The 23778-nt window shown below is 47.2% G+C and overlaps 1 protein-coding gene across 2 annotated transcripts in view; it reads right to left on the reverse strand.

The window, feature by feature from the left end:
* RGS9 (regulator of G protein signaling 9) overlaps positions 1 to 22595 on the reverse strand; it is a gene marked incomplete at both ends in the record, with an annotated part of 66742 nt that extends 44147 nt beyond the window's left edge. For both annotated transcript variants that reach the window (XM_080923294.1, XM_080923293.1), the window contains 6 exons: positions 1939 to 1997; positions 2243 to 2294; positions 2496 to 2602; positions 3245 to 3295; positions 7588 to 7684; positions 22539 to 22595. In XM_080923294.1, the coding sequence (XP_080779420.1) occupies positions 1939 to 1997; positions 2243 to 2294; positions 2496 to 2602; positions 3245 to 3295; positions 7588 to 7684; positions 22539 to 22595 (423 nt within the window). The remainder of the gene's footprint in view (positions 1 to 1938; positions 1998 to 2242; positions 2295 to 2495; positions 2603 to 3244; positions 3296 to 7587; positions 7685 to 22538) is intronic.
* Between the last annotated feature and the right edge of the window lie 1183 nt (positions 22596 to 23778).

The raw sequence follows: 23778 nt of genomic DNA on the forward strand, positions 1-23778 counted from the left end.
TAACTGTATCCCAGGCCTGACTGAAAAGAAAGGAGGTGGAGGGTGAGGGTGGAAACTGTATTCAACAATGGGGCTCAAGATTCTAGAGACAGGCCTGGTGGGTGGCAGAGGCTGAGACAGGAGGATCCAGTCTGAATAACTGGATAGTTATTCATAGTGAGACCCTGTCTCAAAAAAAAAGTTTCTAAAAGAGCTGAGGGAATAGCTCAGAACACTGGCCTACTAGGAAGGAGGTATGGGGATACTGGGGGTAATAGGAAAGGAGAGGAGGAGAATTGGGGAGGAAGAGTGTAAGAAGGCCTTCAAAGTGTGTATGAAACCATCACAATACAATATTTTTCCCTACTAACATATGCTAATAAAGAATTCACGAAGATTAACCCTGACTTGATGTAATGGATGGATGTGGACAGGTGTGGACAAGTTTTAAAGAATTAAAACCCATAAAGATTATTGCCCTCTACCAGATATGTCAGCTGTGTGTCCTGGTTAATTTTTGTTGTCAACTTTATACAACCTAGAGTCACCTAGGAAGAGGGGATCTCAGTTGATCATATTGGCTATGGCGCATATCTGTGGGGCATTGCCTTCTGGGATTGTTAATTGATATAGGAATCCCAGCCCACTTTGAGCAGTACCATTCCCTAGGCAGGTGATCCTCAACTAGGTAGTGATAGAAAATCAGCTGAGCATAGCCAGTGAGAAAGCCAGTAAACAGCATTATCCCTCCATGGTTTCTGCTCCACTCCCTGCCTTGGTGTCCCTCCCAAGTCCCTTGGGAACTGTGATTGGGAAGTATAAGCTTTCTTCCCACAGTCATGTTTTGTTCATGATATTTACATAGCAATAGAATGAAACTAAGATACCTTCTGAAGTTTCCAGCAAGTCCTTCAGGAAATCTGATTCACTCAGCCAAAAACATGTCTTTCCTATTACTTTCACACCACAAATTTAAATTTAAGTATGTTAACTCCAGGGCTGTGTGTTATTATCTATATTAAGTTATCTCAATTGAGTGCAACAAAAGGACCAGGATAGAAACAATATCCTCAGTAACCACCAAGGCAAGGGCTTAAGTTACAGCAGAGAGAACTGAAGCTATAGATAAAAAAAGCATATGTTTCAGTAAGCTGTAAACAAATCAATGGATAGGTAGATGGATGGATGATAGGTGGGTGATGGATGAATGGATGGATGGATGGATGGATGCACAGATGATAGATGTAAATTAATGGATGTGGATGGACAGACGACAAATGGATTGAATAATGGGTAGGTGGATATATATGGGTAGATAGGTGGATGATGGATGGATGGATGGATGGATGGATGGATGGATGGATGGGTGGGTGGGTGGGTGGATAGATAGGTGAGTGAGTGGATGGATGGATGGATGGATGGGTGGGTGGGTGGGTGGATGGGTGGGTGGATGAATAGGTGGATGAGTGGATGGATGGAAGGATGGATGGATGGATGGATGGATGGATGGATGGATGGGTGGGTGGATGGATGGATGGGTAAGTGGGTGGATTGGTGGGTAGGTGGGTGGGCTGATGGATGGGTAGGTAGGTGGATAAATGGATGGGTGGGTAAATGGATGGGTAGGTGGGTGAATGGGTGGGTGGATGGATGGATGGGTGGGTAAATGGATGGGTAGGTGGGTGAATGGGTGGGTGGATGGATGGGTGGGTGGGTAAATGGATGGGTAGGTGGGTGAATGGGTGGGTGGATGGATGGATGGGTGGGTGGATGGATGGATGGATGGATGATGGATAGAGGATAGATGAATGGATAGATGGTGGATAATGAAAGAATGGAGAATACATAAATGGAAGACAGATGGGTAGATAACCGGAAGACATACAGATAGATGTAGTAATGTAAAAGAGAGAGAAAATATCTCATGACTACATTCTACTCCATTGTAAAACTTTGTACCTTTTCATATTCTTCTAAAATTCCCTTCTTCTTGATATTTCGCTTGGCTAGATAGATGGCTGGGGGAAAAAGGCATTTCCATCATTGTCAAATTCCAAGTCCCCCTAGGCAGCCAGAAAAGGCTGTTCAGCCAGCTAGGTTCCCTCCCTCTCCCCCAACCCACACCTCTGGGGACACTTCCAATACAGATGTGAGCTGACATAAAGGTCACAATGACAGCTAGACAAATTTCACCCAGATGAAACACACAAATAAGCATTGTGTTGGGCGAGAGCAGAGGCATATGAGCAAGTGAAGTATTTACCATAGTCTGTGTCTTCAGCTGGCCACTGCTGAGTGGGCCAGAAATACGGCGTCTACAAAAGAACACAAGAAACACATGGTGATCTACCAAGCTGGGAACTCTTGGATCCCCAGCCTGGGATGAGAAAGAACCCTACCTTAGACCTCTGTACCATTTCTAAATTCCTGACCTGTGAGGATGTTAAGGCCAACTAGTTAACTTTCCAGGGAAGATCTACCTCACATTATCATGTAAGGTCAAGATTAAAGCTCACCTGAAATCGGTAGAGACTGCTGTCCGGCTTGAGGATGAGATTCTTGGGGTCTTGCAAAGGATAGATATACCCGTACTTGACAATAAAGTTGCCCAAGTTCTGTGCCTCTGGGGAGAAGGAGTTTCCACATAAAAGTTAAAAATGGAACCAAAGCAAGAATTTGCAGTTCAGCCAGTGACCACCAAACTCCGAGGGTAGCCTATCCTTACAGAATAGGTCCTGCGAGGTCTGGGACAGGGGTTTTTCTTTTCAAAGGCTTGTCTGATTTCTTATGTGCACGTACATGGATGTAATGTAGTGTATGAGTTTGTATGCATGAGCATGTGTGTGAGTCAGAGGTCATGTCCAGTGTCTTGATCTCTCCCCACCTTATTTTTTCAGACCAGGTCTCTCACTGAATCTAGAGCTCACTGTTTTAGCTGGGGTGGCTGGCCGGCGAGCCCACAAGATCTCTCCTGACTCATCATCTACTCCCAGTGCAGGGCTAACAGATTTGTGCTGCCTTTTGCTCGGCTGCTAGGAGTTTGAACTCGGGTCCTCACGTTTGCACACCAAGCTTTTGACTTTACCCATTGAGCCATCTCCCCAGCCCATGCCTTTGCTTCTGACTCTGGCTGCTTTGTCCAGGAAGTTCCTGTCTCTTCAACTGAGATGTGCTTTTCTTGGTGACTCCTGTAAAGCCTCCTTTTGCCTTTCCCCTTTAGTACCGGATGCGCGGCAACCAGTAACTGCATAAGCAAAGGCCTCACCCAGGTTGGAGATCCACAGGCGCTGGATGATCCATTGCAGAACATCACCTCCTGCAAAACGAAGATGTATCTGGTCATAACCTCTTAACCTAGCCCAGGACCGCTATGCCCTCCTCCACAAAATACATCTTAACTGTTTCGTGGTGGTCCTGTCCCTGGGTGACTCCACCCATTCACTCAAATAATTCAAGACAGTTAATATCCACTGAGACATGGCCCCACCAGATCTGCAGCTGTTCCTCCACTATGCACTGCCTTTTGTTTATAAGTTTGTTTGGTGCCTGCTTGCTTACTTTTTGCCAAGCCTTATGAAGTTGCCCAGGTTGAGCTTCAAATCACTCTATACGGTCCAGGTAGTCTCGAACTCATAATTCTGTTTCCATCTCTTGAGTAGAGCCACACTCAGTCTTGACCTCACTCACTGTGTTTATCTTTTTACCATAAAAAATGGTTTAAAACCACTACCCATCAAGTAAACAGTAAACAGACTGCATCGAAGCATATATTAAAAACAGAGTCTAGGCCAGCTAGGGTTCTGAATGGAGTTCAGACACATGGGAGTGAACCAGAATGGAGGATTGGAATTAAGGGAGGTCTGAAGGTGGAGATAGTTCTCTTGTATTTAAGTCTCCAGGTATGACACTCAAGAGCCAGAAAACTCTAAATTCAAACCTTACAGCTGCTGCAAAGGTACTTTTATCTGAGTGGAGGAGGGAACCTATTTTAGTAACATCTTGTAGGCTGATACAAAACTTTGGAACACAAAATGTAGGCTCCCTTTGTACTTTCGCCTTCGGCCTTGCAAATCATAGGTTCTGGCCGGCGAACTGCACAGACCTAAGACTGCATAAAACGAAAGGCAGGAGAGGCGGGCAGGGGTGAGTCAGGAGAGACGGTGCACACAGCAGCACACATCCCTGTGCATTTATGTTTATCTCAGGGTGGAGACAAAATAAGTCCAGAGACATCTGAGGCTACTGTAGAACATGTGGGAGTTCTGAGCTTATTTCTCAGCCTGAGGCCTCTGGCCTCACAGATGCTTTCTGTGCAAGAGCAATGGCGTCTCTGAAGACAAGATGCCCAAAACCAAACTCCCGAGCTTGAACAGCACCCATTAACAGCAATGGCCACACTCCCCACATCTTCAGCCTGATTCCAAAGGCAGAATCTGGTCCCCAAAGCATGCCAGAGAAGGTCACAGCTTGAGAGCCTATCATCTGTATCTGTGACTATAGGTCCTAAATGACACTTCCCTCTTTGGAGGCGGAGAAAGAATATTTCTTTTGTAGCCCTCCAAAGAGATTGATTGTGTACTCCTTACATTCCCTGGACATAATTACCTGATTCAGCTATGGCTAAGTATGAACAACCTGTACCCCTTCCTTATGTATTTTGTCGGCTGAAATGGGTGATCTGCTGCTGTCTCTGTCGGTACCTACACGCCACGCACTACTGCTCACAAACATCCTCACCTCCTGTGCTTCAGCTTTGACTCAACCTAAGTTGTTCCAAAGCAAAATTCTCCATCTACAATCCTGCTGAAAATCCCAGGCCTGCGTGTGTTAACCAACATTCCACGCCACATCTCTCTTTAAAGGCATGCAGCTTGCAAGACCGCCTCAGGCAGACATCAAACTGATTAGTACTCTCCACTGAGGAGCCCAGGGCTTTCTCATCCACTTAACTGCTTCCTGAAATAGACCAAATGAATTCACAGTGCCACCAGCATCTGCACTGAGGGACTGTGCCTGGCAGCGTGGCTGGCTCTTCAGACTCCACAGCCGACTGTTCCTGGAAGCCCTGGCTCCTGCCGTTGAAGAAGCTGTATGCATCATGTTTTCTATCATTGGCTCTGCCTTAGCAGGAGGGAGACTCCTTCCTCATGGTGTGTTTCTACAGAAGGTGGAACCCAAGTGAAGACAGGGCAGATGGACAAGTCTCTCCCAATCTCTCGTGCATATGCACATGCACACACACACACACACACACACACACACACTCACATGCACTCATACACACACACACACCACACCACACACACACACACTGACATAGGACAAGATGGAGTCTAAGTCCCAAAGCCAGACTCAAATTCCAGGTCACCCCTGAATGGGCTCAGTACCAGGGGCACTAGTTCTCAACCTTTTTACTGTTTCAATACCGGAGACTGAACCTAGGGCCTCACGCATGTTGAGCAAAGGCTGTACCACTGAGCCACACCCACAGCTTGGACGTTGTTATAGATCTACAGTCCCATCTGTAAAACAGGGGTTGTCATACCTGCCCCTAACTTTATCCTGGGTATTGTCAGATACAAGAGAAGGCACTGCCTGCCAACTTTCATAAGCTGTGACACATCTGCCACTAGGAGCAGGAGCATGGCCTCTTTCATCCCTGCCACCTTCTTCCTAGACCGTGCCACTTTCCAGTGAGAAAATGAGGTCAGGCTGGGAAAGAGGCACTTGAGGGATTAGGCCCCAGGTGTTCCACTCCTGTCTAAGGCTCTTGGCATAGCTAACTCAGAACTGATTCACCTATTCATATAACGAAGTTCTTCTTAGGTATCCTTATGCCCACAGTCACTCTGAGCAACATAAAAACCTCCCACTGAAGGGCCCTCTAGTCCAGAGTTAACAAATTCAGAGCAGAAAGGACAGACAGCCACCAGGATGCCTTCCAGGACAAGCTGCCTCTTAAACACTGAGAGAAGCCTACCCATAGGTCTCCACTCTCGGGATGCCCAGGGCCCCTTTGAGTCCCAGTCTCCCATGTGTCCCTGAACCTCTCTGAAGCACTCCGATTAATTGCTGTTTTGCCCTCCATGAGCCAGAGTGGGTCTTCCATTAATTGCGCTGGAGGAGCCCTTGATATGCACTACCTTCGTCTTAGTTTTCTCACTGTTTGAGAGAAATGTTGCAGGGGGTGAATGAACCTGTGCTGCTCAGGGGCCAGGCATGCAGCAGTGGCTGATGGGTAGTAAATGCCTGAGTTAGCCCTGACCATGTCTGTTAGCACCTGTAAGAAAGTCGGGTTTTTATTTTATACAGTAACATATTCAAAGCAATCAGAAGGATGATGGGAGACAGACAGTCTGTCTCTGCAACATGAGACACCTTGTGTGAAAAAAAAAATGCATAGTCCAAGTGCTGTGGACTGCTCAGTTGCTAAAATGCTTTGCACATGAGCTTAGCAACCTAGGGTTTTTTGTTTGTTTGATTGATTGTTTTGTTTTGAAAGCCAAGTGTGGCAGCTGGCATGCTGGGGAGACAGATGGACAAGCTCAAGGGCAGTTAGGGTCCCTGTTTCAATAAACAAAGTAGACATGTAAAGAGCAGCGACCAAGATTGACCCACTACATACATGTGCAGAGTGGGGGGTTGGGAGAGCAAGAAATACAGTGAGGTCATAGGTAGGATCAAGAACACAGGCTCACAAATCCCTGGTTCCGAGAAGCTGTTTGCTTCTGCAGGTAACAAGCCTGGTCATGACACAAAGGACGGGTAACACCACACACACACACACACACACACTAACATCCCCAAGTGATAGTCTGGAGTACTTTTAAACGCTCACACAAGGGGGAACTAAGGATTCTGCTCCATAGGGAAAGCTCGGGGTCTGAGTGTGGATTAAAAGAGCGGAAAAAAGACAGAAGCCCCGTTTCCCAGCCAAACCGCAGTAAATATTTTACTTTTGTAGACTTAATGCTGTCTGAGCACAGCCATATATCTCAGCCCTGTAGCTGGAATGACACAGCAGCCACCGATTACACGTAACAGAAATAAAACCTCACTCACAAGTGCAGGCAGGCTGTGGGCGGTTGGGCTGTGTCTTGGTTAGCTTTCTGCTGCTATGATAAAAGGGAGGACATGGGTTTATCTGATTGATGGATCTTATGTCGTAACCCACTGAGCGAAGCCAGGACAGGAACCTGAAGGCAGGAACCGCCGCAGGAGTGCACCGCTTACAAGCTTGCTCCTCGTGGCTTGCTCAGCTAGTTTTCTTATACGACTCAGGACCCAGCAGCAGCGCTGTCCCCCTCCCTGGGCTAAGCATGCCCACATCAATCACTAAAGAAGAAAATGCCCTATAGACTTGCCTGCAGGAGGCATTTTCTTAATTGACTTTCTTTTTTCTAGTTAAGTCTAGCTCAAGTCAACTTGACAACAACAACAACAACAACAACAATAATAATAAAGCAACCAGGACATCCTGTGTGCTCAAGTTTGCCAGTCCTCCCGTGTATGTGTGTGTGTGTGTGTGTGTGTGTGTGCATGCGTGCGTGCGTGCGTGCGTGTGTGTGTGTGTGTTTCACATCACAACCAAGCCATAAGCCACATCACCTGTCATGGCGTGAGGGACACTGGTGACCAAGACTCTCTGGTTCTGCATTCTGACACCCGTCTCTGGGTTCTGCATGTCCTTCACAAGTGCTTCAATCTGCAAAAAGAAAAAAAAACAGAACAGGAAGAACCTGCTGAATGGAACTGTTCCAGAAGCTTTCCACAGCACAAGCAGGATCCAAAAATACAAAGGGGACCCAGGGGCTTCTAACCTGGTGCAGGAGCCAAACACACACTAAGGAACCATGGCACAACCAGAACCGTGTGTGCTCTATAGGTAGATGTCTTCCTGGCCGGCAGGCCCCAGAGAGATGGATTCTGGCCCGGGGAATGTGCAGAGGCTCAAGAGCAAACTGCCCTCAACAAGAAAGATTTTGATGGACAGCAAATGGGAGAACGCCACAAGCAGAGGCCATGACTTTGAGAAACGAAAGAGATGAAGTATTATTTGAAGTAAGAATGACAGGTAGAGACCCGGTCAAAGTGGTCTTCACATGCTACTCCCGAGTTAGTCTGGAGTTACTGGACAGCAATGTGTCCATAACAAAGACAAGGAGGCAGAAAGAGGTTTTCCAGGTAGAAAAAGGATAAGATGTTCCCTGATTCATTCAGAGTTACTGCAACCATCCAGGAAAGAAATCATGGGGCTTCCTCCCCCGCGACCACACCTTCCTCGAGCTGTTCCGGCATAAAAGCTGATGAATCCACTAGAATGGTTCCTGTATTGAGAATTCTGGAATCTTGATTTCTTTAACACACACACACACACACACACACACACTGGGGGGTGGGGCAGATTATAAGGATGTGGTTTGTTTTAATCCCAGGTGTAAGGACGTGGGGCTGCTTTGAACTGTCTGCAGCGGCTGACTGTGATTTGCCCCATGCTCTAGCAGAGGCTTGGTTTTGCCAGTTGCAGCCAGTTTCTGCAATTGTGTATCGTTTGGAATTCTGGAAACTTTTCAGGCATATATAAATGCTAGGGCCCCCGAGAGGTGGGTTTGGTGGTTGCTGGTCACTGGGTAAGGGTGTAGAGTTTGGTTGTGGTTTGTTAGTAGTCATGTTCAAAGAAGAAACAAGAAGAAAAAAATAGGACTCAGGTATCTCTATCTCTCTCTCTCCCTCCCTCCCTCTCTCTCTCTTTCTGTCTCTCTCTCTTTCCATCTCTCTCTGTGTCTCTGTCTCTGTCTCTGTCTCTCTCTGTCTCTGTCTCTTTCTCTGTCTCTCTGTCTCTCTCTCTGTCTCTCTCTCTCTCTCTCTCTCTCTCTCCTATTCTATCCTTTTTTTCTCTCCTATCTAGTGATAAGGGTGATTAAGAGTGAGAAAAAGAAGAACCCACAAAGCAGCAAAGACCAGCTGCAGGTTCCTAGGATTTCTTTCTCATCCTTTTCTCTAATATTCCAGGAGGCCTACCATGAGCATCCTACTCAAAGCTGCAACTTCAGCACCCACAGATCTCCTGACCCCTGGTTGCTTTTCTATAGCATCCAACCTCCAACACACAGAGCAATTTACTTCAGTTTCTGGTTTATCAGGTGTCTCCCCTTTGCACCTGGACATTCAGTTCTTGGAGGCTGGTCTTTCCCTGCCAATGCTTCCTGCTGTATTTCAAACCCCTGAAGGAGCATCTTCTACAGAGAAGGTGCTAAACAAGCATTAGACATATAAATTAATAAGCAAATAAAGGCAGTGTGAGGCAAATGGAAGGTAGATGGGGCTCTGGACACTCCATAAGTGAAAACTAGCTACATTTGTAGTGATTGGATAGTTGAGTGGGAGTAGCTAGCTTTGATATCAAGGTTTGGGTCTTACCTGACCAGAGCAGTTAGTTACCAGAAAAAGAAAATTCCCAAAGAATGGCTGGGAATATAGCCCTGCATTAGAGCATTGCCTTGTATGATGGAGGCTTTGGGTTCAACCCCAGTGCATAGACAGGGCGTAGAGAGAAGCGAGAAGAAGGGGCCATAAGGAAAGACACTGGGCTGCTGAGAGAATCTCACTATGTAGAGATGACTGCCCCCAGTACAGAAAAAGCAAGAGTCGGGAGACAAACGGTAATGGATAGCCAGGAGAGTGTGGAAGCCAACGAAAAGACAACAGAGTCCAAGGAAGCTGGAAGCAGGGGAAGAGATGACATCACAGGAAGATTACCTTAGCCTCACTTTTGTTAAAAGGACTCTTTTATCTTCTGCTCTGCAAGTGTGAAGGTCTGTCTGGCTTTGAGCCTCAGACCCCTCATAACCGTGGGTGGAGAGAACCAGCTCTACAAAGTTGCCCTCTGACTTCCATGCCTGCACTGTAGCACACATACCAAACACGCCAGCACACAGACCCAAAGTAATAAATAACATGTTTATGGTCGTAAAAGTCAACATAATAATATTTTCCACAAGATATGGTGACATGTGACAATAACCCCAGCATTTGGAAAATGAAGGCTGCAGGGTTGCTCTACATTTGAGACCAGCTTGCTCTACATAGTGAGTTCCAGGCCAGCCAGGGTTACATAGTAGGACTTTGTCTCAAAAAAATAAATAAAAATAAAAACCATATAACAACAACAAAGTAATATTTCCACTTGGAAAAAAACTAAATGGAAATAAAACAGGTAAGAGATAGCTTTAAGCAGAATAGATGTTTTGTAAGTGCAAAAGAAATAGATGTTACTATTGATGTTTGGTGTTTATGGTTGATACTAAGTCTCATGTATAGGGATACTAAGTCTCAGATGTCACCTCCTCAGAAAGCTCCCATTAATAGAGAGACTATCACAGTCCCTCACTAGACCATCAATGCCTCCAGTGGCCATCATTGTTTTTAACAAGCAGGTATATCCTGGGGAATCCTGGGAAACCAAGGTCCATAAGCCTGAGATTGCATAGGTACAAGCATCTCTCCATCCTCTGGGAAGATGCTGCAAGATCCCAGCAGATGTTAAAGCCACAGCTAGGACTACCTCCAGGATATGTTAATTCACCCTCAATATACCTCGCAATGATAAACTTTAAACTTATATATAATGCACAGGAAATATTCTGGCTCGATTCTGGTTTGGCTTTGAGGAGGAAATTGGATCATGAGGATTCTGACCAATAGGTTAATCCATCTACGAGGTCATAATCTGACAGACTGTTGGGGGTGATGGAAACTTAGGGGGAGGGTGGGAAGGAGTTGGAGAAGGTAGGGTCCATGGAGATATGTCCCTGCAAGCTACACCCTGCCTTGCCTACCCCTCCCTCTTTCCTACTCTCTCTTTCCCACTCCCTGTTTATAATGTTTGGACTGAGGTTGATCCCAATTTAGGAATGGAGAGAATTGAAGCTGCTGATAAGGAGAAAATGCTGTAACAAAATATGATAAAGACCAAGTCCAAAAGCTCGTGTGAACCCCATCCCTTTAGAGAGCTAGGGAGGCTGCACTCCCAGGGAGAATCTTGGAAGACACACAAAAAGTGGGCAATAGGAAGATCACAAGAAAGATACAGTGTCTAAAGGGCAGTTAGACCCACAGGCTCAGGACCTGAACCAACAAATGAGAACAAAGAACCCCCCTCTGTCTTTCTCTGGTTCACAGCTCTATCCTGAAGTCTGTGAGCTGCACATGCTTAGACATACCCTCAGGGATAACCTATACCCATCCTCAATAATACTCAAAGCAAGCAGCTTCCCAGTTACTAGCTTCTTCTCATTTTAACAAACTTGGTACTATCACAACGCCTCTGACACTGTGTGGCCGCTCTGATAGACAAGTCCTTTTGCACCTTGCAGGTGCTTATGGTCAGAAGCAAAATGAACCCTAGGTCCCCAACCTGCCTCCTGGCATTGCTTTCTCCCTTAACTGAAGAACTTGGGGCAGCCCATTTGAGCTCATGGGATCTCTTTCGTCTTCTCCAAAATGGGGGCCATGGCAACATGTGTCTTACTGACTTATATGGCTTGGTAATAGCTTGATATCTAATTAAGCAATTGTTAGAATGCTTTATAGGGAGGGGTGTGTGTGTGTGTGTGTGTGTGTGTGTGTGTGTGTGTGTGTGTGTACTTTTTTATTGTAGTCTCAGGATGAAACTCAACAGGCTTCTTATTCTGAAGGCTGCTATGCCTACACCCCTTTATAATAGTAGCATGCATGCAATTAATGCATCTGTGGAACTCAGCAACAGGTCTGTTTAGACATCTGTGGGTGAAAACCCAACCCCATCACTGCAACAAATTCAGGTACTGGGAGGGTATAAAACAGTGAAAGATACACCCGTAGTCCTCAAAGATACACCCTAGTCCTCAGACATGTACTCCTAGTATCCAGACACATGCCCCCCAATGCTCAGAAAATCGGATGAAAATTAGCTAACATAAAAGCAAAGAGTCTGGGTTCTGGGAAAACGCAGTTCAAAATTCTGCTCCAATCTAGAATCGGGAAACCTTAAACTGTGAAAATTGGGGGCAGGTGGCATAGCTCATTGGAAGAGCACAGCCGTAGCATGCATGGAGCCCTTAGTTTTACACACAGAGTCCAAACAAAGAAACAAGGAGCTGAAACTGAATATTTTATCCATTCGTTTGAATTCCCATAAACTAGAGCTTACGGCCTTTATCATCACGATGTGGCTGCGCAGATTAAACATGAGATTAAAGCATCAAGATTCACCCTTGTACTTATGAGACCAAAATTACACACTGAATTGTAATAAAGACAGTGCTTGTGATATTAAAAGCCAGAGGAGGGAGATGACGAAAATAACCCTAAAAATTCTGGGAAGAGGGCGGCTAGAATGGCCCATGGCCGTGAGAGACGAACTGTACCCCACAGGTGGAGGTGTGGAAGAGTGCCTGGCCTCTCCACACGGGGAAGTAGGGAGGGTGATGCTCGTACTCTTGTATACACAACAATAGCCAGTATATAGACATTGCTCAACGAAGTTAAAACTCAACTTTAAGGGCATCCTGTGTGATCTGACCCCCAGGCGTCATGTAAAGGAGCTGAAATGGGATCTTGGGAAGAATGTGCACCCACACACATTTGACTTGAGTTAACCCCAACATTATTCACAGTGGCTAAGGTGCAGGAAGAATGTGTGTAGCCATAAACAAGTGAAAAAGATAAGTAATATGTCGAACGTGCACACACACACACACACACACACATACGCATGCACGCACTCAAGCACGCACACATGCATGCCAGAAGACAAGTCTGCAATATTTAAAACTACGGATGAGCCATTCGGACATAATTCCCTTTGGAAGAGGAATAATTCAGACACAGTAGAGAGAGCGCTTATGTGAAGAGCTGTTTAAAAGGCAAAATCAGCTTAAAGAACGTTGTTTGCCGGGGGGTCGGGGGAGACTAAGAGGAGAAAGGGAGATTTGCTAATTGAGAGGTATAAAATTTCAGCTAAGAGGACTAAACCCTTAGAAATGTGCTCTACAATATTGGGTTGATTCGGGGAGAGGGGTTGTTTTTGTTTTTGTTTTTAAGTTAATAATGCTGGGCCATACACTTAAAAATCTAAGTTAGAACTCATGTTAAGTCTTACCACAATAAAACTAAAGGAGAAACTAGCCCAGTTGCAGTGGGGCCTAGAGATCACTCAGGGAAGCCCTGAACTGAAAGTTCTACCTGCTGTCTCCCTCCCACTTAGCTACCTTGCCTTGAAGCTGGAAGGTTTCCACCTTCTCAGTAGTGTGGGCGCTGTCCTCATTCAGCACTGGGTACCCAGTAGTATTCTGTTTGTTGGGGAACTAGGGTTTGCAGCTAAGCCACCATCTCAGGATCCAGGCTGGGATCCAGGCCACTCCCACACACAGGTCAAAGGTCAGCTTCTCCCACACACAGGTCAAAGGTCAGCCTGAAGCCAAGACCCAGCAGCTCCAGGAACCCTCACTTACTACTCAGAGCTGTCTTTGAAGAAACTTTTCCAGGTCACATCTGAAACAGAAATTGCATTCCAGGGTCTGGGCTGGTACCTCAGTGCCATAAAGTGCTAACCATAAAACCAAGAGGAGAACCAAGGCCAATGCCCAGTACCACACCACACACGTAAAAGTCAGGGTATAAGCCATGAAATCAATCCCAGAGCTGGAGAGGAAGATCACTGGCCTATTGTAATCCCCAAGTCTTAGTGAAAGGCCCTGTCTCAAAAACAAGATGGTGTCTGAGGGGTAACACCCAAGCTTGGCTTCTGGTCTCCATACACATATGCAGATATACAAATACATAAGCAAATACACACACGCGCACACACACACACGCATCTATGGATTCAGTATTTTTGGCCTTCTGTGAAGCTTTAAAATGTCTCAGGTCAGAGATCTCCATTGGGTTAAGTAGCAGAGAAAGAATCAAAAAGCCCAGTAGAGATCAGAGAGGAAGCTGGGAGACAAGGAGCTAGCCTAGGGATCAAGGATGCCAAATGAATAGGAGGAAGCAAGTATTTGGGAGGGATCATCACATCAGGCCCAATACTCTTATTGTGCCAACATGCCAAGACTTCTTAGCTCTTGTGAATTCCGGAGACATAGATATACCTGACTTTCTGAAGTTAAAGCCAAGACTCCTTTTTCTCATGTTAGCTGCCAAACTGAAAGGATAAATTCACTTAAAGTGTGTGTGTATGTGTGTGTGTGTATGTATATGTTGTATGTATATGTGTATGTGTATGTTCATTTGTGTGGGTGTACATATGTGTATGTGTATGTGTATGTATGTGTGTATATGTGTATATTGTATATATGTGTGTATGTGCATGTGTGTATGTATATGTGTATGTGTATGTATATGTATATGTGTATATTGTGTATATGTGTGTATGTGTGTATGTATGTGTATATGTGTATATATGTGTATGGGTGGGGTACTGGGGGACAACTTTGGTTCTTGTCCCTCAAGCCACCACCTTGTTTTTGGGGGTCCCTCATTCAGCAAGCATGTTGAGTACATTGTCTGGGAGTTCCCCCCTGTCTGTGCCTCCCCTGTACTGGGTTTACTAATGTGTACCACCACACATAAATTTTTATACATATATATGTATATATATGGATTCTGGGCATTTTACTGAGTTATCTTCCCCACCCTCAAAATTGTTTTATTATAAATAAAGAACTGTTTTATTAGATGAAACAAAGTTGTTTCAGGCAAATAAAGGCCCATATGTTGGAGAAGAGACCAGATCCCACCTTAAAAGTTAGAAACCCTGAGTTTCCCCAAGAAAAAGTCAGCAGATTTGATTCCTTGTCTTTGCAATTAAAAAGAAAAAAAAAACTAGCTATTAAGAATTTGAAAATAACCTCCAGGGGAGGAATAATGAGAGTTATTTTAAAAATTACAATGAGGAGTCAGATCCCTTTCTAACAGGTGTGGCAGCCTTCACAGAAAGGAGAAGCCTGTGGGAGGGGGGTTCATCACACTCACCGCGGGGAACATTGTGAGGGCGTCGGCACATTGGGATTCCAATCAATTTTTCTCAGGCTTCCCCCCCCCCATAAATCCCTCTGAGGGGTCTCCCCAGTCACTTAAAACAACGGATGCTTAGTTCATGATGCCATCTTTGAAAGACTGTTATTGTTTGAAAAGTGTACCCCAAATTCATATCCCAGCCTCAGAACCTCTGAAGACGGGTGTTTAGACTTTAGGTCTTTAGGTAAGAGCCGTGGGGAGACATGCATGTATTCCTACCAGCTGCTTGGCAGCCAGAAGCCGGAGACATTCAGTAATAGCCTGAATTACACAACAAGACCCCTGTATTCAAAAACCAAGGGCTGGTTCTGGCAAGAAGGCTCAGATAGGTAAAGATGCTCGAAACTGAACCTGCCGACCCAGGCTTAATCTCTGGGAGCCACGTGTTGGAAGGAGAGAACTGACTCCCAAAAGTTGTCTTCAGCGTCTACACGTGTGCGGTGGGCAAGTGCACATCCCCAAATAAACTTAAAAAAGTGAAATTTTGAAAAGAGCCTTTTTAATGGAAAGAACAAACCAAGAGCCGGTGGTAATTAGAGCATGACCTAGCTTTCATAAAATCCCCAGGGACCACCCCACCCACACACTCACTCACAAGCATGCAAACACAGGCAAGCCAACACACACGCACAGGCACAGTACACACACACACACACACACACACACACACACACACACACACACCTTTATGAAAAGAGAATTAGGTTCTAGTTGAGATGATGCAGCTATCTACAAACCAAGGCTTCTCTGGAACCCAACCCAGCTAAGGGCTGAGCTCAGATTTCCATGGGGGGGCGATGACTATGAGAAAGTGAGTTTTTGCTATTTAAACCACTCATCCTGCCTGGGACTTCTGCTGTAAACCTTAACACTACCCATCATCCCTAGAGAAAAGATAGCTACAACCATCTCCACTCTGCTCCCAGGAAGACCAGCTTTCAGCTCCTCTCAAATTAATCAGCCCGGTTCCCAGGCAACACAAAAATGCCATAAAACCAGGCCACTGCTGGGCCCTGGATGACCCCGTGTTGCCCTCCTAGATGCACAGGTTCGAGCTGAAACTTGACTCCGGGTGAACTGGGGACCCACAGCCTCATAAAGGGATCAGATGAGATGGCTTTGATGGCTCTGACATCCCACCTACCACACCCACGCTGCTCCCCAAATTAAGGCGCTGTCACTCATAGTGGAAGATCTCAAGGGCTGGAATTTTCCTTAACACTGGAGAAGGCTCCCAAGGGGACAATCATAATTAGTGCTTTCCTATATTGAGATGGGGCAAGTGACCCAAAACCACAGGGTTGTTTTTCTAACTGAGGCACTTGTGACCTTGCAAATAAGCCATTGTCAGCTCAACTGGATGGATTAAAGACACACCAGCACTCTGTGCCTGGCCACTCCGTGGTGGCCTTGCCCTAAACTCTGTTCTCTCCACCCTACTGTTAGTTCAGCAAGGCCTCACAGGCATCCCCAGCTAAGGACAGTGGCTAGCTTCAGTTGATTCTGCTTTTGTCTTGCACATCACATACCTGGCCACTAAATCCTGTCCCGCTGGGAAGTCCGCCAACCCACTCTGGACCACAGTCTCTGCCTCGGTTGGTCCACACAGTTCAGTGTGTTCTCCAGCCCATCCTCCTAAGTGATGAATTTAGCATCCACTCGCCATGACTATACCACCCCTTAAATTAAGAAAGAGTGCCCTGTGGACATTTTGAGTGGGATCATTATTTGTCACATGGTAGAGTATTAATTAGTATTCTGTTGTCAGTTAAATTCTCAGTTGGGTACCTATAATACATACAATTTTTGCCCAGTGTCCCCAGAGGCTATTGTTCCAAATGTCTACTTAAACCACCTAATGAGCTCTTCCAGAAAAACTAAACGCTTGGGCAGAATGTAGCTTAGGTGGTAGTGTGCCTGCCTGCCGTGCATGAATGGCTTAATTCCCAACAGCCCACAAACTGGGTATGGTGACGCATATCTTCAGTATCAGCATTTGGGAAGTAGAGGTAGGAGAATCAGAAGTTGTGGGTCACCCTCCACTGCATAAGAATTTTTAGGCCAGCCTGGGATACATCAGACCCTGGCTCGGTACCATCGATTTCCAAAATGCAGCCAGTATCAAGAGGCTTCTCACAGTCTCATCAGAGCCACCCCTGTAGCATGTAAACTAACCCACGGCATTCATCCCTGGTTTTAAAAAACATCAAACCGCATCTCATTAAACGCAGAAAGCATCAGACCCTTCACCGAATCACGTGAGGCTCTCCAGCAATCAGCCCTTCTTTTACCTCCGGCCTTTCCATCCACCCACCTCAACACCCACACCCTGCCCTCTCTCTCTCACAGCCTGCCGATTCAGACTCACGGAGTCTTCCATATTGACAGACTATTCTACACGTATGTATTTTACATCAGCCAGAAACGTTACTCATCTTCCCCTCTTCCCGGAAAAACATCAATGATTTTCCGTTACTCAGTTACAAGCCTCCTTGTGAAACCTTACTCCTCCGATGAGCACAGCATACTTCTCTCTCGCCAGATGCATCCCCCAACAATGCCTGCCACAACCGCATACCGGTTTACCCAGTATGTATTCCCCGACGGTCTCCAAGCTCCTTGGTGCACCTGGCACCCAGCGCTGCATTTTGTATACCAAATAAAGAGGATGGTGTGAGAGAGTGATCCCTCCCTCTGTGCCAAGTCCCCTTAACATCGCTGCTTCTCAACTGCTGTCGAAGCAGAAGGGAGATGCCATAAGCCACACAGAAAAGTCAAGTCACCTAACAGAGGGCTCCTTCCTATGACGGTGAGAAATCCCTGGGGCACTGGTAAGTTAAAATGACCAGGATGGGGACAGGACGGGGACTCTGTTATCACTGAGATATGCAGACCGGCACCAGAGGAAGGGTCCATGAGCTCATAGCTACTCATACACTCTCTCCGGTTCACCATGTGTCACCAGCTAATCCCACAGTAAAGTCCTGGCAGATGGGTCTCCACCTTTCTGTCACACTTGTCTTCTTGAGCCAAGACCTTACACTCAGTATGTAGGTGTAACAGCTAGGCTTTATGTCAACAGTACACAAGCTAGGGTCATTTTGGAAAAAGGAATCTGAATAAAGAAAAGGCCAGGAAGGCAAGAACCTCCCGGGACCCCACGAATATGACATTAGCTGAAATTCTTCCACTAAGGGGAGGGAAAACCTGTAGAGACTATTCAGAGGTTAGGCATGGCCCCCCAGTTGGGGGATGGGGCCACTCACCCATCTCCAAAATTTTAACCCAGAGTTGTTCCTGTCAAAAGGAAATACGGGGACAAAGTGTGGAACAGAGACTGGAGGAAAGGCCACCCAGAGACTGTCCCATCCATCTGATCCATTTCATCTGCAGACACCAAACGGAGACACTATGCTGATGCCAAGAAGTGCTTGCTGACAGGAGCCTGATACAGCTGTGTCCTGAGAGGCTCTGCCAGACCCTGACCAATACAGATACAGATGCTCAAAGCCAACCATCCATCGAACTGATCACGGGGACCCCAATGGAGGAGTTAGGGGAAGGACTGAAGGAGCTGGCATCAATGGGAGGGAAGGCCCTTGGTCCTGTATAAGCTCAATGCCCCCGTGTAGGGGAATGCTAGGGCGGTGAGGTGGGAGTGGGTGGGTGGATTAGAAAGCACTCTCTCATAGAAGCAGGGTAAGGGGGGGTGGATAGGGGACTTGCAGAGGGAAAACTAGGAAAGGAGATAACATTTGAAATGTAAATAAACAAAATATCCAATTTTAAAAGTGCCTCAATAGGATTAGCCTGTAGGCCAGTCTCTCGGGCATTTTCTTGATTGAGGATTAATATGGGCAAGCTCAGCTTACTGTAGGCAGTGCCACCACTGAGCTGGTAGCCCTGGATCCTATCAGACATCTGAGTGAGCAAGCTCTGGGGAGTAATCCAGTGAGCAGTGTCCCTCTATGGCCTCTGCTTCACTTCCTGCCTCCAGGTTTCTGCCCTGACTTCCCTCAGGGATAAACTGCTTCCTGGAAGTGTAATATAAGGCACTCCCCCAAGTTGCTTTTGGTCATGGTGTTTATCACAACGATAGTAACCCCAGCTAAGATAGCAGACAAGGATGGCCTTGTGCTTCTGCCTCCCAAACACTGGGATTACAGGGATGTACCACCGTATCTAGTGTGTGTGGACTAGGGGATGGGGGGCTGAAGCCAGGGCCACTAAACAAGCAGGCTACTGAGCCACATCCCCAGGCCTCAATATATTGAACAAGCCCCGACATTCCAGATGAATAGCGACTTGGCTGAGGAGTATTCTCTCCAGACCCTGCATTGAACTTGAGGTGGAAGCCTGTGATGGAAACACTTTGACTCACAGGAGACAAAGTCCTGCTGAACAGCATCGGTCTCTCCACCCTTGGGAAGAGCCTCCATCTCCAGGGTGTCTGGAGTAATGGGACAGGTACAGGAGACCCTTAAATTGACTTGCTGGACCCAGGAGAAATGAAGATAGCTTATTGTCCATCTGGCTCACCGTCGTGGTCATCTTAGCTTACAACTGGCCACAAAGTGGTCCAAACTTTGCAATCATTCCCTAGGGTGGGTGGGAGATCAAACTGCCTTCGAGGCATTCTGGGGGCTCATTATTGCCTCCCCTGCCCTCCCTTCCTTTCTGCCTGTTTCTTGTGCTTTGAAATGTCTACTAAGGGCCAACAGAGCCTCAAGTCTTCACACCTCTGCACCTGGGCTCATGCTGTCCCCTCTGCCAGCAGTCTCTGTCTCTCTGTCTCTATCTCTCTTCCTTCCTCCTTCTTCCTCTTCCTGTTCTACCTCCCTCTCTCCCTCCTCCCTTCTTCTCTCTCTTTCTCTCTCTACCTCACTCCCTCTTCTTTCCTCCCTCTTTCTCTCTCTTCCTCTCTCTTTCTCTCTCTTCCTCTCTCTTTCTCTCTACCTCACTCCCTCCTCCTCCCTCTCTCTCTCTCTCTCTCTCTCCCCCCCACCTCTCTCCCTCATTCCCTCCTCCTTCCCCCCTCTTGTCCTTCAGTTCTCAGACCCGTGTCCCCCAAGCACACAGGCCTTCCCTCTCTTTCTCTCCACCTCTCTCATTCCTTTTCCTTCCTTTCTCCTCTCTCTCTCTCTCTCTCTCTCCCTCTCTCTCTCTCTCTCCCTCTCTCTCTCTCTCTCCCCCCCACCTCTCTCCCTCACTCCCTCCTCCTTCCCCCCTCTTGTCCTTCAGTTCTCAGACCCGTGTCCCCCAAGCACACAGGCCTTCTCACAACCCTCCTCACTTATCCTACACCATAAGAAAACTGATCATTGTACCACACTTGCACAGACAGGGCCACGCCTGATTGTTTCCAGGTTCCACCTACGCTTGTGTGGCTGGCAAGTCGCTCAACCTCTCTGAGCCTCAGTATCCTTCTCTGTAAAGGACAACAGCAACTGTCTGTCAAAGGCAAGATGCTGCGTGCAAAGCCCCGCCCACCTTGGGCATTGAAGGAGTGCAAAATGGTGCCTGCACCTGGGTCTGAATTCTGCCTGTCCAAGCCTTTTCCTGGAAGGCTGGTAATCTAGCTCAGGTGGGTAATTGCTGAGGCTTTTCTACTACAGGCTCCTGGGGTTCCATAGACCTCTGTTCTGTCCTCCGACCTACAGGGTTCTGTGGTCCTAGTTAAGACCCCAGAGGGCACAGAATGGGATGCACACAGTATCCTTACCAGGAGGACGACGAGGCAGCTAGAGACAATAATGTAGGTGAGGAAGACAGAGTCTGTAGACCTAGGGAGGGAAATTGCTCTCCCAATGGAGTCAGAAAAGCCAGCTTCATCAAGGAGCAGGAGTTTGGTAGAGGCTGGGGGCGGGTCTTTCTGAAGGGCATGGGGTCCTAGAGTAATGAGGGCATTCTGAGTGACAGCTCGGGGTGCCTGGGCTGCTTTGTTCTTCTCCTTGAAGGGCAGGAGTAGGTGGTGAGTGAGAAAAAGAGCCGGGGAGATGGTGGGAACCGGTCCCTGAGCAGCCAGGCTACAGAGGGTGGACAGTGTCCTGTGCTCCTAGGAAGCCAAGAGGAAGGGGAACCTCCTGTGAGAGAGCCCACTCAGTTTGGGAAAGAAAAGCAATGTGTATTAAGGGTGTCACAGAGGGGGGGAGAGGCATCGAGGACCATGAAGTAGGGTGAGTGCAGGGACAGGGTGGAGAAGGGGAGGCTGGGGGGTGGGGTGGAGCTGAGGTAGAGGTGAGGAAGGTTAGGATGGAGAGGAGAAGAGGACAGGCTGGGGAGGAAGTGAGGGGGTCCATGGAGGAACTGAGGGGCCTTGGGAGAGCTAAGGAAGATTGTGTGGAAGTAACATATGGGGGGAGTAGGGGGCAGCGATGGGGGGGTAGAGAGCAAAACACCATTCAGATGGCCAAGGGAAAGGATGCTTGGGCGCTCCAGATAGCTACTCTAAGCCTCCAAGCCAGGGCCATCCTGCGGGGCAGGAGAAGGCTGTTCTAGACACAATCTGAAGATGGTGTTTTACTTCTGACCACCAGACTTGAGCAGTTTCTTGTCCTTTTAGGAGCAGGGAGCGACACCGTCTACTGTTCTGAGTGAGACAGCGTCCCTTTCTGCACACAGCATGCCACCCACACCTCTTCTACCTGGCTTCTTGAGGAGATGGCCAGGTGTGATAAATGTCCTGGTGTGCCCAGGTTTGTCCAGCTGTTAACATCTTGTAGATTAGGACAGTTAGTCACCAACTGCACCCAGCTGCTAAGCTCCAGCTGCTCAAGGTAAGGCCCAGCTTGTCACAGAGCATCGGGCTAATTCTCTTCAGCAGAATAATCCTATGAAAAGTGACATGAGCCAGAGGGGGTGGGGGGCAGCCAAGTGACCTGAGACTTAATCCCGTGAGCGTCTCTTCCCACACGTTCTGACTTAAAAGCACAGAACAAAATGAACCACTTTGTCCCCAGACATGTCACCCCATAGGTGCATTCCGCCTCCCACATGTCCACCGGGAACAGACACCCTGTGCTGGCCATCAACAAGAAAGGTTCTAACTATACAGAAAATACACAAATTGTCATGGGGGGGTGTCTTGATCCCACAAATCGCATTTTTCTGGTCTTTTTACACACACACACACACACACCACTCAAAAATCCTTCTGTTTGGTATTAGGGGAAACGTTCAAACTGTTCATTTAATAGCCGATTCCTTGTAACAACATCGGCTGTCTCAAATCTCCGCGCAGCTTCAAGCACCCTCCTGAGTAACAGGTTGTTTTTGGCCTCCAGCAGATCATCACGGCTGCCTTCTCCACTATAAACAGTTTACGCGAAAGCCCAATCATTATGGTTTTTAGACACAACACATATAGCAACACAGAAGTCGTTTAGCAAAACTGGGCAGCACGGACCGACCCTCTGCCCCTGCCCAATCTTCCCTTTGAGCACTCCACATTCTGGGTCCCCGCCCACTTGCCAGGGTCCAGCTGGGGACACCCGGGGTACCTTTTGGAGAAATGCCATCCTCGGCCTGTACTGCTGGCCTTGGTGTCGGATCGTCATTCTGGACCCTGGATGAAGTCACGACCACAACACGAATGGGAGCGAAAGGGAAAACCCCCAAGTTCACCAGCCAGCCTGGTCCGCCCCAGCCTGGGCGTGAACCGGGAGGTTCAGAGAGCGGAGCGCGCAGGGCCCAGAATGCCGCCCGCCGCCCCTCGACTCTCTCGCACCCGCCGACATGCAAAGCAGCTGGAATTCGCGCCAACCAATCAGCGAGCAGCGCCGCGCGCTCATTAGCATGCACTGCGCGGGCTCCCACCTACCACCAGGGGGCGGCGTCCGGCTCCACCTGGACCAAACCTCAGGTAGGAAGTCCGAATTAGGGATGCTGAAGCTATAGCATCCGCCCCAAGGTGTGTGTCAGTTAACCCGGGAGAAGCTATATCCAGAAGTGAAGTAGGGCTCAGCGGGAACGGGGCTTTCCCATGCCAGCTTGCAGAAGAGTTGGGCATCTTTGGATAAGTTAGCGCTAAGAATTTCTTTAATGAGAGAAGTAAAAATTTTAAACAGTTTTATGATATCCAATAGAGATGTCCATCAAGCTTCTAAAAGATAAATGAGCAACGCTGTGACTGTTCTTAAATGGATATTTAAGGAAAAAAAAATACCAGACGCTGACTTTTATTTATTGATGTATTAAGTGGACTAATTAGTAAGATGTGGGTTTCCAGAGAGGAAAAAGTGAGGAAGCCTGTACACACTGTTTGGCTAGCTGTGTGCCCTTAGGCAAATTATATTTTACATTTTTTCTTTAGTAGACTCTTAAAAGAACTTTTTAATTGACCTAAAAATTGGGCAGATGGAACAGAATAAAGGCCTCCAGAGTGTTCACTCACTCCACACACTCATAAACCCCCGTCTATGGTCAACCTGTCTGGGAAGATTGCTATACATGTTACCAATTGGTTGACATATATCTAGAAAAAGGGATGAAGCCCAGCACTTAGTCTACACAGACAGGAAAGATATGCCGTGTAGTATCTCACATGTTTAAGTTGAAAAGGAAAAAAAGGAATTTGCCTTACTGGTACTCAGTCAACTTGTCTACCTCTTAAAGTATGAGCTCTTATCCACTATTTTGTTTACTTTTAGGGAATATTTATAATCCGTTGAATGCTGTGGGCAATCTCAGAAAACATGCTCACATACATGTTCATGTAACACTAACTCACATTTGCAAGCG

The sequence above is a fragment of the Micromys minutus genome (genome assembly GCF_963924665.1).
Source record: "Micromys minutus genome assembly, chromosome: 10".
In the NCBI taxonomy this organism is placed as follows: domain Eukaryota; kingdom Metazoa; phylum Chordata; class Mammalia; order Rodentia; family Muridae; genus Micromys; species Micromys minutus.